The 16649-nt window shown below is 36.7% G+C and overlaps 3 protein-coding genes and 1 pseudogene across 3 annotated transcripts in view; all 4 read left to right on the top strand.

The window, feature by feature from the left end:
* The window catches only part of LOC111196146 (NACHT, LRR and PYD domains-containing protein 12-like), a 355160-nt gene extending 344931 nt beyond the window's left edge, over window positions 1-10229 (top strand). Inside the window, exon 7 of the mRNA XM_049477229.1 lies at window positions 9343-10229. Coding sequence (XP_049333186.1) covers window positions 9343-9953 — 611 coding nt within the window. The 3' untranslated portion in view covers window positions 9954-10229. The remainder of the gene's footprint in view (window positions 1-9342) is intronic.
* LOC125801155 (zinc finger protein 420-like) overlaps window positions 1-16649 on the top strand; it is a 573258-nt gene that overhangs the window by 292980 nt on the left and 263629 nt on the right. The window lies entirely within an intron of this gene.
* Window positions 1-16649, top strand: part of LOC125801156 (zinc finger protein 585A-like) — a 520678-nt gene that overhangs the window by 292980 nt on the left and 211049 nt on the right. The window lies entirely within an intron of this gene.
* The window catches only part of LOC125801258 (zinc finger protein 239-like), a 323322-nt pseudogene that overhangs the window by 292980 nt on the left and 13693 nt on the right, over window positions 1-16649 (top strand).

Below are 16649 nucleotides of genomic sequence, written 5' to 3'. Positions count from 1 at the left end.
TGGTGCACGTTGGACAAACTTCATCCCGGCCACTGCCGACGTTTGGGGGCGCTATAGAGCTCCTGAACAACGCCAAAGTCCAGCCTCTATGGAACTTTAAAATTTTCGCCGAGCTTGAGGACTGTGCCAAAATGCGTGAGTTTTCGAGTATCGGAAATGCCTCAAAAATGGACGCAAAGAGGCAGAATAATAATAATAATAATAATAATAATAATAATAACGAGTTGTCCCCCTGTCACAGGGGGACGTAGGGCCCTCGCACAACAGCGCAAATCGTTCCGAGCCAAACCGAGAAACCGGTGAAAGTAATTTTGTGATATTATTGTGTGTGGTAATGAGTTTTTTATACAGTTAAACATATCAAATATTCATTTAAAGTATAGGTGGCGCTATAGAGCTCTAAAAACACGTATATATTTGACATTTTCAATCTACATCAAAGAACAGCCTCAGTTAAGCAGGCCTATCAAATTTTGTGAGCTTTTCTCAGTTATAACCTCCTCAAAACACCTAGCATTCCCTAGGTGTCAACTTCCTGTTTTGATGTGGAATCTCAAAAAATTCAACCGTCCACCATTTCGTCCTTGTTACAGATATCGACTATTCCTTCACAATTTATCATCACATATGTTCAATGTTTATTTTTACCAAATACCAAGAGAATTCAACGAATTTCCTAGGAGTAGTTTGACAACATATGCAAAAAATGTGTGTAAAATGCTGATATTTCAAAATGGCTGACTTCCTGTTGGGCGGAGTCAGTCCTACCAATACTGAAAATGTGTCTAATGATGTTTCTTGTGTTTTTGCCAAGTTTCATGAATTTTCAATAATCTGTTTTCTGACCGTGTCATGTTTTCACTTTGGTTTAGTGTTGCGTCTCTAGTGAATCAATTGCTTGCAATTATGTCACCATTTTACCGATGAACTAATCCTTTGGCAGTTATCATCAAATATGTCTGTTGTTCATTTACAGTGAAATAAGAGGTAATCTGACAAAGACTTTAGGAGCAGTTTAAATGAGTTTGTGAAAAATGTGTAAAAATTACACAAATTTCAAAATGGCCGACTTCCTGTTGGGCGGAGCTAATACAAACCAATTGCAAATATGTGCAAAGTCATAGTATCTACGCTCCTACCAAAATTTGAGAAGATTAGACAAATTTTGACACATCCAAAGCTAATTTATTAACCGTACGAATTAGGGGGCGCTGTAGAGTCCGCTAGCTACACATGAAAAAATTATCACAATATTTGTAAAGTGTTTTTTAGATCTTATGGAATCTGACAATTTTCAAGAGTTTTTGAGCATTTCCGTAATGTCAAATATGCATTGAAACCTAGGTGGCGCTATAGAGCCAATGAAATATGTATATATGAAATTTCAATTTTTAATCAAAGTACTGCTTAAATCAAGCAGGCCTGAAAAGTTTTGTGAGTGTTCAACCTGTTTAACCTCCTCGAACACCTACTAACACCAGAATGTATTTACTTCCTATTTTAATGGGGTATCTCAAGCAATTCAACTGTCCGCCATTTCGTCCTCGTTTAAGATATCGACTATTCCTTCGCAATTTATCATCAAGGATGGTAGTAGTTTATTGCTGACAAATATGAAGAGTATTCAACAAATTCCCTAGGAGGAGTTCGACAAAGTATGCAAAAAATGTGTGTAAAATGCACGTTTTTCAAAATGGCCGACTTCCTGTTGGGCGGAGTCAATCATATCAACACTGAAAATGTGTGTAATGATGTCTTTTATATTTTTGCCAAGTTTCATGAATTTCCAAGCAGCTGTATTCTGACCATGCTAATGTTTCTATTTGGTTTAGTGTTGTGTCTCCATTAAATCAATTGCCCGCCATTACGTCATCGTTTCAGCTATCGACTATTCCTTCGCAATTTAGCACCAGGTATGTCTGGAGACTATCCACAGACAATTTAGTTGTAATCTGACAAAGACTCTAGGAGGAGTTCGAATGAGTTCGTGAAAAATGTGTAAAAATTTAACATTTTTCAAAATGGCCGACTTCCTGTTGGGCGGAGCTAATACATGCCAATGGGTATTATGTGTGGCATCATAATATCTATTTTTCTACCAAAAATCTTGAACATTGGGGAAAATTTGAGACAGCTACCGCTAATTTATTAGCCTAAACCAAATAGGGGGCGCTGTAGAGTCATTTAGCTCCACATTAGAAAAACGATTACATTTCTCGAAATCATTTAAAGGCATTATTGGGTCTGCTTATTTAGAAGAGGCTAAGAGCTTTCTATAAATGTCATATAAAATAGGTGGCGCTAGAGAGCTGATAAATTATGAATATGAAAAATTCCAATTTTACATCAAAGTACAGCCTATGCCCAAAATGCCTGTGAAATTTTATGAGTTTTCGAACATCGTAACCCACCCAAAACACCACGGGAAACTTTTTATTTTGCGACTTCCTGCCAAAATGGCCGACTTCCTGTTAGGCGGAGTCAAATAAATCCAAGTGATTCTTGATCGGTATAATGAGGTCAATGAGCGTACCAAAGTTGGTGCACATTGGACAAACTTTATCCCGGCCACTAGCAACGTTTGGGGGCGCTATAGAGCTGCTGATCAACGCCCAAGCCCAGGAACTGTGAAATTTCAAATTTTTCACCGGCTTTGATGTCTGTGCCAAAATTCAAGAGTTTTCGAGTATCAGAAAGGCCTCAAAAATGGGCGCGAAGTTTAAAAATAAAAATAATAATAATAATAATAATAATAATAAACGGACCAAAAACAATAGGGCTTTGCACCTCCGGTGCAGGCTTCGCCTGCGCCTTCGGTGCTCGGGCCCTAATAATAAACGGACCAAAAACAATAGGGCTTTGCACCTCCGGTGCAGGCTTCGCCTGCGCCTTCGGTGCTCGGGCCCTAATAAACGGACCAAAAACAATAGGGCTTTGCACCTCCGGTGCAGGCTTCGCCTGCGCCTTCGGTGCTCGGGCCCTAATAATAATAACGAGTTGTCCCCCTGTCACAGGGGGACGTAGGGCCCTCGCACAACAGCGCAAATCGTACCGGGCCAAACCGAGAAACCGGTAAAAGTAATTTTAAGGTCTTATTGAGTGTGCCAATTTTCAAGAGTTTTCTATCCTGTTAAACACGTGAAATATCCATTTAAAATACAGGTGGCGCTTTAGCGCTGTTAAAATACATGTATTTGAAATTCTAATTCTACATCAAAGAACAGCCTTAGATAAGCAGGCCGGTCAAATTTTGTTAGTTTTTCTCCGTTATAACCTCCTCAAAACACCTGGCATTACCTAGGTTTTGACCTCCTGTTTTGAAGTGGCATCTCACAAATTCAACCATCTGCCATTTCGTCCTCGTTTGAGATATCGACTATTCCTTCACAATTTATCATCAGATATGTTCAATGTTTATTTTTCCCAAATACCAAGAGAATTCAACAAATTTGCTAGGAGTAGTTTGACAATGTACACAAAAAATGTGTGTAAAATGCAGATATTTCAAAATGGCCGACTTCCTGTTGGGCGGAGTCAGTCCTACCAATGCTGAAAATGTGTGTAATGATGTCTTTTGTGTTTTTGCCAAGTTTCATGAATTTTCAAAAATCTGTTTTCTGACCGTGTCATGGTTTCACTTTGGTTTAGTGTTGCGTCTCTAGTGAATCAATTGCTCGCCATTGGGTCACCGTTTTACCGATCAACTAATCCTTTGGCAGTTATCATCAAATATGTCTGTTGTTCATTTACAGCGAAATAAGAGGTAATCTGACAAAGACTTTAGGAGCAGTTTAAATGAGTTTGTGAAAAATGTGTAAAAATATTACAAATTCCAATATGGCCGACTTCCTGTTGGGCGGAGCTAATACAAGCCAATTGCAAATATGTGCAGGGTCATACTATCTACACTCCTACCAAAATTTGAGAAGATTAGACACATTTTGACACATCCACAGCTAATTTATTAAATGAACCAATTAGGGGGCGCTGTAGAGTCCGCTAGCTATACATGAAAAAATTGTCAAAATATTTGTAAAGTGTTTTTAGGTCTTATGCAATCTGTCAATTTTCAAGAGGTTTAGAGCATTCCCGTAATGTCAAATATGCATTGAAACCTAGGTGGCGCTATAGAGCCAATGAAATACGTATATATGAAATTTTAATTTCAGATCAAAGTACTGCTTAAATCAAGCAGGCCTGTACATTTTTGAGAGTTTTTAACCTTTTTAACCTCCTCAAACACCAGAATGTATTCACTTCCTGTTTTAACGGGGCATCTCAAGCAATTCAACTGTCCGCCATTTCGTCCTCGTTTAAGATATCGACTATTCCTTCGAAATTTATCATCAGGTGTGTTAGTAGTTTATTACTGACAAATATCAAGAGTATTCAACAAATTCCCTAGGAGGAGTTCGACAAAGTATGCAAAAAATGTGTGTAAAATGCACATATTTCAAAATGGCCGACTTCCTGTTGGGCGGAGTCAATCATTCCAATACTAAAAACGTGTCTTATGATGTTTCTTGTGTTTTTACCATGTTTCATGATTTTTCAATAATCTGTTTTATGACTGTGTCATGGTTTCACTTTGGTCTAGTGTTGCGTCTCCATTAAATTAATTGTCCGCCATTACGTCATCGTTTCAGCTATCGACTATTCCTTCGCAATTTATCACCATGTATGTCTGGAGCCTATCCACACCAAATTTAGAGGTAATATGACAAAGACTCTAGGAGGAGTTTGAATGAGTTCGTGAAAAATGTGAAAAAATTCCACAAATTTCAAAATGGCCGACTTCCTGTTGGGCGGAGTCAATAATATCAACACTGAAAACGTGTGTAATGATGTCTTTTATTTTTTTGCCAAGTTTCATGAATTTCCAAGCAGCTGTGTTCTGACCATGCTAATGTTTCTATTTGGTTTAGTGTTGTGTCTCCATTAAATCAATTGCCCGCTATTACGTCATCGTTTCAGCTATCGACTATTCCTTCGCAATTTAGCACCATGTATGTCTGGAGACTATCCACAGACCATTTAGTCGTAATCTGACAAAGACTCTAGGAGAAGTTCGAACGAGTTCGTGAAAAATGTGTAAAAAATTAACATTTTTCAAAATGGCCGACTTCCTGTTGGGCGGAGCTAATACATGCCAATGGGTATTATGTGTGGCATCGTAATATCTATGTTTCAACCAAAAATTTTGAACATTAGGGAAAATTTGAGGCAGCTACCGCTAATTTATTAGCCTAAACCAAATAGGGGGCGCTGTAGAGTCATTTAGCACCACATTAGAAAAATGATTACATTTCTCGAAATCATTTAAAGGCATTATTCGGTCTGCTAATTTAGAAGAGGCTAAGAGCTTTCTATAAATGTCATATAAAATAGGTGGCGCTAGAGAGCTGATAAATTATGAATATGAAAAATTCCAATTTTACATCAAAGTACAGCTTATGCCCAATAGGCCTGTGAAATTTTATGAGTTTTCTAACATTGTAACCCACCCAAAATGCCACGGGAAACTTTTTTTTTTGCCACTTCCTGCCAAAATGGCCGACTTCCTGTTAGGCCGAGTCAAATAAATCCAAGTGATTCTTGATCGGTATAATGAGGTCAATGAGCGTACCAAAGTTGGTGCACATTGGACAAACTTTATCCCGGCCACTGGCAACGTTTGGGGGCGCTATAGAGCTCCCGATCAACGCCCAAGCCCAGGAACCATGAAATTTTAAATTTTTCACCGGCCTTGACGTCTGTGCCAAAATTCAAGAGTTTTCGACTATCAGAAAGGCCTCAAAAATGGGCGCGAAGTTTAAAAATAAAAATAACGAGTTGTCCCCCTGTCACAGGGGGACGTAGGGCCCTCGCACAACAGCGCAAATCGTACCGGGCCAAACCGAGAAACCGGTGAAAGTAATTTTGAGGTCTTATTAAGTGTGGTAATTTTCAAGAGTTTTCTATCCTGCCAAAAATGTGAAATACCCATTTAAAATACAGGTGGCGCTATAGAGCTGTTAAAACACATATATTTGAAATTCTAATTCTAGATCAAACAACAGCCTCAGATAAGCAGGCCGGTCAAAGTTTGTGAGCTTTTCTCTCTTATAATGTCCTCAAAACTCCTAGCATTACCTATGTGTCAACCTCCAGTTTTGATGTGGCATCTCAAACATTCAACCGTCCGCCATTCCCTCCTCGTTTAAGATATCGACTATTTCTTCACAATTTATCATCAGATATGTTCAATGTTTATATTTACCAAATACCAAGAGAATTCAACAAAATTTCTAGGAGTAGTTTGACAACATACGCAAAAAATGTATGCAAAATTCAGATATTTCAAAATGGCCGACTTCCTGTTGGGCGGAGTCAGTCCTACCAATACTGAAAACGTGTCTAATGATGTCTCTTGTGTTTTTGCCAAGTTTCATGAATTTTTAATCATCTGTGTTCTGACTGTGTCATGGTTTCACTTTGGTTTAGTGTTGCGTCTCTATTCAATCAATTGCTCGCCATTACATCACCGTTTTAGCGATCAACTATTCCTTTGGCAATTTTCATCAACTTTGTCTGATGTTCATTCTCAGCTAATTTAGAGGTAATCTGACAAAGACTTTAGGAGCAGTTTAAATGAGTTTGTGAAAAAAAGTGTAAAAAAATTACAAAATCCAATATGGCCGACTTCCTGTTGGGCGGAGCTAATACAAACCAATTGCAGATATGTGCAGAGTCATAGTATCTATGCTCCTACCAAAATTTGAGAAGATTAGACAAATTGTGACACATCCACAGCTAATTTATTAAACGAATGAATTAGGGGGCGCTATAGAGTCCGCTAGCTACACATGAAAAAATTATCACAATATTTGTAAAGTGTTTTTAGATCTTATGGAATCTGACAATTTTCAAGAGTTTTTGAGCATTTCCGTAATGTCAAATATGCATTGAAACCTAGGTGGCGCTATAGAGCCAATGAAATATGTATATATGAAATTTCAATTTTTAATCAAAGGACCGCTTAAATCAAGCAGGCCTGTAAAGTTTCGAGAGTTTTCAACCTGTTTAACCTCCTCAAACACCTACCAACACCAGAATGTATTTACTTCCTATTTTAATGGGGTATCTCCAGCAATTCAACTGTCCGCCATTTCGTCCTCGTTTAAGATATCGACTATTCCTTCGCAATTTATCATCACGGATGGTAGTAGTTTATTGCTGACAAATATCAAGAGTATTCAACAAATTCCCTAGGAGGAGTTCGACAAAGTATGCAAAAAATGTGTGTAAAATGCACGTTTTTCAAAATGGCCGACTTCCTGTTGGGCGGAGTCAATCATATCAACACTGAAAATGTGTGTAATGATGTCTTTTATGTTTTTGCCAAGTTTCATGAATTTCCAAGCAGCTGTATTCTGACCATGCTAATGTTTCTATTTGGTTTAGTGTTGTGTCTCCATTAAATCAATTGCCCGCCATTACGTCATCGTTTCAGCTATCGACTATTCCTTCGCAATTTAGCACCATGTATGTCTGGAGACTATCCACAGACCATTTAGTTGTAATCTGACAAAGACTCTAGGAGGAGTTCGAATGAGTATGTGAAAAATGTTTAAAAATTTAACATTTTTCAAAATGGCCGACTTCCTGTTGGGCGGAGCTAATACATGCCAATGGGTATTATGTGTGGCATCGTAATATCTATGTTTCTACCAAAAATTTTGAACATTGGGGAAAATTTGAGACAGCTACCGCTAATTTATTAGCCTAAACCAAATAGGGGGCGCTGTAGAGTCATTTAGCACCACATTAGAAAAATGATTACATTTCTCGAAATCATTTAAATGCATTTTTGGGTCTGCTAATTTAGAAGAGGCTAAGAGCTTTCTATAAATGTCATATAAAATAGGTGGCGCTAGAGAGCTGATAAATTATGAATATGAAAAATTCCAATTTTACATCAAAGTACAGCCTATGCCCAATAGGCCTGTGAAATTTTATGAGTTTTCGAACATCGTAACCCACCCAAAACACCACGGGAAACTTTTTATTTTGCGACTTCCTGCCAAAATGGCCGACTTCCTGTTAGGCGGAGTCAAATAAATCCAAGTGATTCTTGATCGGTATAATGAGGTCAATGAGCGAACCAAAGTTGGTGCACATTGGACAAACTTTATCCCGGCCACTGGCAACGTTTGGGGGCGCTATAGAGCTCCTGATCCACGCCCAAACCTGTGAACAATGTAATTTAAAATTTTTCACCGGCTTTGACGTCTGTGCCAAAATGCAAGAGTTTTCGAGTATCAGAAAGGTCTCAAAAATGGGCGCGAAGTTTAAAAATAAAAATAATAATAATAATAATAATAATAATAAACATTCCAAAAACAATAGGGCTTTGCACCTCCGGTGCAGGCTTCGCCTGCGCCTTCGGTGCTCGGGCCCTAATAATAATAAACGGACCAAAAACAATAGGGCTTTGCACCTCCGGTGCAGGCTTCGCCTGCGCCTTCGGTGCTCGGGCCCTAATAATCCTTCCAAAAACAATAGGGCTTTGCACCTCCGGTGCAGGCTTCGCCTGCGCCTACGGTGCTCGGGCCCTAAATATAACAACACTACACACTAAATATAACACTACACACTAAATATAACACTACACACTAAATATAACACTACACACTAAATATAACACTAAATATAACACTACACACTAAATATAACACTAAATATAACAACACACACTAAATATAACACTAAATATAACACTAAACACTAAATATAACACTAAACACTAAATATAACACTACACACTACATATATCACTACACACACTAAATATAACACTAAATATAACAACACTACACACTAAATATATCACTACACACACTAAATATAACACTACACACACACTAAATATAACACTACACACACTGAATATAACACTACACACTAAATATAACACTACACACTAAATATAACACTAAATATAACAACACACTAAATATAACACTAAATATAACACTAAACACTAAATATAACACTACACACACTAAATATAACACTACACACACTAAATGTAACAACACTACACACTACATATATCACTACACACACTAAATATAACACTAAATATAACAACACTACACACTAAATATAACACTACACACACTAAATATAACACTACACACACTAAATGTAACAACACTACACACTACATATATCACTACACACACTAAATATAACAACACTACACACTAAATATATCACTACACACACTAAATATATCACTACACACACTAAATATATCACTACACACTAAATACACTCTGTGTGTGTTCTTGTGTTCAGGGTTCTGTGATTTCACTCTGGATCTGAACACAGCGCAGTGTAATCTCTCTCTGAGTGAGGAGAACAGGAGGGTGGAGTGTAGAGAGGAGCTGCAGTCGTATCCTGATCATCCAGAGAGATTTGATGTGTATCCGCAGGTTCTGAGTAGAGAGAGAGTTACTGGTGTTACTGGACGCTGTTACTGGGAGGCTGAGTGGAGCGGAGGAGGAGGAGAAGCTGAAGTAGCTCTGAGTTATAAAACCATCAGCAGGAAAGGATCAGACTGTTGGTTTGGACGGAATATAAACTCCTGGAGTCTGATCTGCTCTGATAACAGTTACTCTGTTCGTCACAATAATAACAGAACTGTTCTCTCCACTCCTCCCTCCGGCTGTAGGAGAGTAGGAGTGTATGTGGACTGTCCCTCCGGCACTCTGTCCTTCTACAGAGTCTCCTCTGATACACACTCACCCTCACACACACACTCACCCTCACACACACCCTCACACACTCTCACACACTTACACACTCTCACACATTTACACACATTCTACACCACCTTCACTCAGCCCCTCTATGCAGGGATTGGGGTTGATTTTGGCTCCTCAGTGCGTCTGTGTAAGATAGAATAACCCTGTGTGTAACAGAGATTCGATGTGTGTATGTGTATCACTGTGTGTGTGTGTGTGTGTGTGTGTGTGTGTGTGTGTGGGAGGGAGAATGTGTGTATAAATATAAGTATGTAAATATTTTATATAGATGATTTTGTAATTTTTTTCCAGAACCTTTATTTTAATTACTGTTCTCTTTATTCACTACTGTTATCACTTATTCTGTACTTATTGTTAATTACTGTTTTATTTTATTGTAAATTAGGTTCATATTAATAAAGCTAAATAAATGAAGAAAGGTGAAGAGGAGTCTGATGATTTTTTTGTGTGTTTTGCTAAATGAAATTTAGATTTTAAAAAAGTGTCTACTGGAACTAATGTCACAGTTGGTGCTCTAACAATGGCACTGACCTTTCCATAGTAATTAGTAAGTGTTATTTGTTGGGGTAGTTTGAAGTAGGGCTGGACCCAAATATTCATGTATTGGGATATTCGCTCGTTGAGTAGGTATTCGGTTTTTAATTTTGTTATTCGGATATTTGTTTTTTTCCCCTTTCCAGAGCTCCACCTCACTCTAACATCACACTTCCGTTCAGGTTAATGGGGGTATAAGAGAGGCAAAATGCAGAGAAGCTCAGCTGTTTGAAAGCATTTCAAATTGAGTGTAGACAAGACAAAGTCAGTGTGCCAAATATGTGATATTTAACTAGCATATCATGGCGGCACATCAAGCTTGAGGAACTATCTAAATGCAGTAAGTATTGTTTCTTGATGGTGTAAAAAAACAAGATTATTCCTGCTAGCAAACTTATCTTAAATAGTGTCTGTCATGTATTACCATAATGAAGCTGCTTCTGTCTGACATTAAAAGTAATGTTATACATGATAAAAAAAAACTTGCAGGCTCTTTATATAATAAAATGTAAGGGGTAATGTGGCAACAGTAGGGGCTAAATAAGTTAGAAAAAGCCTAGCCTACAAGAATGATGTCTGAATGAATGTCCTCTAATCTAATATAATTTAACATGGTTTAAAAATATAAAATAATTTCTAAACAAACAAACTATTTTATATTGAGCTTATAGCCCAAGTGCAAAAACACAAAATCAATAATAGGGCTATGCACTGCACAATCATTAAACCCAAATAGACCAAGAACAGTAACATAATTTACAATGACTTTCCTCTACTCTAATGTAATTAACAGTGTTTAACAATATAAAATACTTTCTAAACAAACTTTTTTGTTGTTTTTAGGCAAATCGAAATTCACTGGGCCGGCTTGTGCAGTAGCGGCGCTCCTGGTCTGCGTATGCAGTGGAGAAGCCGTGGTGTGGGGCAGCAGAAATTCCGGGGTGAAGGAACGTCTCATTGGTCAGAGCACGCAGTGCAGTCCGAGCACGCAGCACAACATAAGGAGATATAATGCACTCCAAATATTCAGGACTGAAGTGGAATAAATGATACTGTACAGATATAATCTGTCTCTAGTAGATATTTAATGAGAAATAAGAACAGTGTGAATTAAAAAAAAAAAACAGACGCCTTTTACAGACCATTTTCTTGAGCCTGACCCGGCCGTGAAAAGGGGTGGGAAATGTTTTTTCGGGGCCGGGGGTCCGTAGAAAATTTTGTGTTGGATTAAGGGGGCAGTGAGTGAATTTTTTTCGTACTTTAATCTGTTTTTAATCCGTCTCTTAGTCTCTTACACTCTTGCCTTTAAAATATTTGCCGGAGACACGACATTATGATATTATTTTGGTTTTAATTCAGTATTGTGTATTGCATTTCTCTATTTGATGTAATACTCTAAGATAATTACTTACATAGCATATTGATGTTGCAGCATCTCAAACTCTAATATGTATAAAATTAGATGCTGTTCTCTTTAAAGGATTTAAATCAGTGTCGGCTGTTACCTGGACATCCTACTGCAGTGTGGGTGGAGAGGCTTTCTCTGAAGTTTAAATTAAGTTTTTTTTTTTCTATTTTCTTCCCAATTTACATAACCAATTACCTAACCCACTCATTAAGACTCCTCCCCCTATCACTAGTGATGCTCCAACACCAGGAGGGTGAAGAACACGAGCACACGCCTCCTCCTGAAGCAGCATTGCGGAGTAGCATCACAGCGCTAACGCTCGGAGGAAAGCGCAGCGACTCGGTTCATCAGGACACTTGGAGAGGCTGCTTGTCCACTCTCTACTCCACTTAATCATTTGTTTAAAAAAGGTTTGAAAATAGACATAAAATGTCTATAAAAAGTTTTGGGGGACATTAAATGTTTTTATTTATATTCACAAAAATACTGATTTTAAAATGAAGCTCAGAAGAGCGTGATTAAAATTTGTATTCAGTAAATTGTTTTATTCACTATATTTTTTATCTATAGTTGCAGATTTAATTAAATATGTTTTATATTATTTTTATTAAAATTCAGATTTTCAGTAATGTTTCCTATCAAATATGACACCTTTTTATGTAATGCTTGAATAGATATCCTCAAGATTTAGGCAGAAAATTGACAAAAAAAAAAAAAAAAGCTGGCTAATCATGCTAACCTAACTACCCTTTTAGGGTAAATCCCATCCTGTTTAGATTATGTAGGACATATTATATTTTTGTCTGTAGGATTGACTGGCTTTCTAAAAGCTTGAGTATAGTGGCTACATAATTTGCTAACAGAACAACTCTTCTCTTGTGAAAAAGTTTACATGAATTATGCTAAAATAGGTCTGTACTTAAGCTGTGTTATTTTGGAACCACTAATTTGTACTTGATTTCTACGTGTTTATAATTTAAAATATATAAATGCGCACTAAATTTATACTGAGTATACTACTTATGTTATTTCCGCCACTACTTAATATAATTTAAGTATATTTTTTGTACAGCTGAACATTAAAACCATATTAAAAGTGTGATTTAAGAGTGGATTTGATATCACATTCATTTTGAGGAGAGAACATAAACTGAACAATGAAAAGCTAGATATCTTATTACAAACATCAGCTGTTAAAGTTCTTTTACCTAAAATAAAATAAACACAACTAAAATAAACTTTCAAAGTAAAAGAGTTTTAACACACAAAATGAGCAACACAAAATTTGACTGAAGTAGTTTTATTATATGCCCCCCGGACACACTTATTAAAAGCGAAAATGTTTTACAAAGTAATACTAAGTATATATTTTATTAAGTACATCACTAGTACAAAATTAGCACAGCCAAATAAAGTATATATTTCATCAACGTATACCGGAATACAGATTAAATAGCTAAAATGTAGTATGTAGTATAAGCAGAAAAAGTATACTTTAATTATTCTGCATATAAAAGGGTTAGAAATGGTTTTGAGGTAGCTTAGCAAGCTAGACAGTCCCACTGAATGAAGCCTATCAAGTTCAAGCTACATATTAACTACCTTGTTTTATAGAACTATAACATGGTAATGGCTATAAAATGTTTTTTTGAAAAAAAAAATTGAGTCTGGTTCAGCTGCATAATGTTAAGATCTGATTTAGCTTAGTTTCTAGGGATGTGGTTTTGTACTTTCCTGTGTGTCTGACTAGGTTTCAACATTTCTACTTGATTGGCATGAAAGAATGAATTTGAACAAATATGAAAAATCTACATTGTTTAAGTACTTTAAGTGTAATATTTTAGTGTTGGTTTAGTTATTGCAGGTTTTCTGTTATGTGTCTTTAAATTATAATTAAACGGTCAGGCTGAGTTGATGTTAGCTAATATTTCTTTCTTTGCAGCTGCATGAAGAGTGTTTGAAAGAAAAGAATCAAATATAAAAAGTGTAATATGCTGTGAAGCCACATTCAGTAAATGTTGTGTAATTAATTATACACAGTTTGTTTTACTGCACTTTCCACACTTTATTTTCCTTTTTACTTTGTCTTTAAGGTGACATTAATCACACTCATGTTTAATTTACTTATTAAATTATGTAATTCATTAATTACAATTATTACATTGAGTAATTCAGGGTTTAACAGTAAATCAGGTGAGCTGCTGATGGAATAAAACTTTTGCACAGTACTGTATAAAATAAAAATGCAAATGTGGAATGTGAAAAAATATGCTCTGAAACTCACTTACAGTCCTCTCTCATCAACAACTTCCTGCAGCACAGAAGAGGAACAACCTTTTCTGTTCACTAAATATTTGTAGTCATCTGAGGGGGCAGAACAGGAACGTGTTCCATCCATCACTCCCATAATCTGAGGTAGACGGGAAGTTGCCTCAAATCTGCTTACCAGCTCCAGGGCTTTGTGTTCATTTGGGACTTTTATTAATTGTTTGATAGGAGACTGTACCATACCTTTACAAAAATAGATACACGTTTCTTACTGTGCTTTTATGAATGCCAAACTGGTTGGCGGTAACGCGATACTCGGCACACGAGCCTAGTTTATACAGCGAAACAGCAACATGTATAACTGCTGGAACAGAGGCTTTAATGGTATGTACTGCAGGGGTGAGATAACTTTCCATTATATAAAAATAAAACTTTGTTAAATTAAATAATAATCTTTTCCTTTTTTACACACTTTCCCTCACTGTTTAGATTCTTTGTAGAAATGCATGAATAATGTAACCATAATATAATAAATAGTTTGTATAATTCATCAAAGCTAAATCATCAAACTAAGCTACGTTTCACCCAATAGTACAGTTATACAAAGTCAGTTAATCTATTTTGATATTTTTTGGTGGCATAAAACAAAAACATAACATGCTTTATATATTTTTTTAAATAAAAGTGTGAAATTTTCCCTTACCCACTAGTTTGATACTACAATAAGCATAGTGACAATAAAAAGACAACAAGCAAAATGAGTCATTTTAAGAGAGAAAAGTTTATTAAATTCAAAAGAAAAACTGTTTATAAAAGGAGCTAACGCTGCCTCCAGCCGGTCTGTCCGGAGTTCATCTCCCCTGTTATAAGAGCCTCTTCCCAGGCCGGTAATCACGTTCATCCCCGGCAGGGTATCTGCACATTTTTAAAGCTCAAATTTAATGACTTTTAAGACCTTTTTAATACCTCTGACAAGAAGAAATAATACTACTGCTGTGGCAAAAAAATGACACACCAGGTGACAGTATACAAAAAAAGTTTAACTGAATTAAAATAAGAAATTCAGTCCACCTAACAGAACATTACTGACTTTCTATTAGCAGAAATAATTTCAAAGAACTATCAAATAAACATAAAAGTGCTCTGTTAAGAAAACTCGACAAAACAGCCTTTACAGCCTTTTTACCTACAAAAAACAAAAATATGTAAGTTTGAAGTTTCAGCTTGTTCCGTACCGTTCAGCACCATACTTCTGCCAGAGATAATCTATAAAACATACAGTTGTTTGACTGTGTTTTTATATGTCTCCCATGTGTCGCAGCTCGGCAGTCTTCTTATTAATTTCACTAGTTAGTATTAATAACTGCTCTCTCTTTTCTGTTTTGCTCGTCTCTTTAGTGTGGGTGACTTTATCAGTTTGTTGGAGTTTCAATACTTATTAGCTTTCTTATTATTTTTTTATCTATATAAAACATTTAGTAGCAAAATATAGGCTATGACCTATGACCTGGGCTCTAGCTATCCTTTAAGAGAATAAAAGATCCTTGTGTTTAATCAATAGTAATGTGTTCTCCTGTGTTTGTTGTCCTCAGTTCTCTTGTTTTGTTTACCTCCCCATGTGCTCCTTGAGGCTTTGTTGTGTTATCCATTCGGGGCACAGTAATCGTGTCATATGATGATGACCCTGGGTTGGGAAGCTTCTTTGTTTTGATCAGTTCCACATACTTTACATTAGAGGGTCAAACTTCAACTGCTCTTTTAATGGCCGGCAATTTGTTTAAGCCTCCGGTGGCCACAGAAAGGTAAAGGGAACTGAAGTTCTCTCTTCTTGCTGGTGAACAGTTGAAGAAAGAGTGTAGGGCTTTGAGCACTTTCTCAATCTGCTACATCAGGAAACCACTCTTGAAAGAGTTCTCAGAGCATATGGAGGACACAGCTTCCTACAATTTCACATTGAGCTACTGAGCCACAGCAAATTGCTCACCATATTCTTTTTGTTGTATGAGCTCAACAAACTTCCAATTTACACTCGGTCCATCCATCGACAAGGAGACCATGTTCTTTTGTACACTCCAATAAGAAAAATAAAAACAGAATATAAAAATGCGCAACATGCGTAACACTTTATGCAAAGTTATGATAAGTTATGTCATCTTTTTCCTTATTCTCATGTTATTTTAGATGTGTTGCTGTTTTAATATATTTCTTGTATAAAAAATAGCTTGGCAATAAATATTCTTATTTTAGGCTAGGAACAATGGGTCCATGCCAAAGATAAGAGACCAATACAAGTATTATAAATATATCAGGTATCAACAATGTGTTTAATTTTGATTAATTGTTATAAGTTAAATGGCATATGGCCTATGTTGAAACATTCCAACAAGTCATCTACTGTCGAATGGCCAATGAACTGCGAGCCAAAGAAACAGGACCGAACGTGGGGACTTCAGTGGTTCTGTTCAGGCTCTCGTCAAACATAATGACAAACGAATCTTCATTCTCTTGTGAGATGAGCTGCTTCTTCTTTTGTACACCATCAGATGGCCAACTCAGTGTCATGCAGCCACACCCTTGTCTCTGGGTCCAAGTCAACTAGGTCAGATACTGAGTGTGGGCTAAATAGT

This window comes from Astyanax mexicanus, chromosome 4 (genome assembly GCF_023375975.1).
Source record: "Astyanax mexicanus isolate ESR-SI-001 chromosome 4, AstMex3_surface, whole genome shotgun sequence".
In the NCBI taxonomy this organism is placed as follows: domain Eukaryota; kingdom Metazoa; phylum Chordata; class Actinopteri; order Characiformes; family Acestrorhamphidae; genus Astyanax; species Astyanax mexicanus.
Note: the sequence above shows the minus strand (reverse complement) of the source record. Positions and strands in the feature narration are given on the sequence as shown.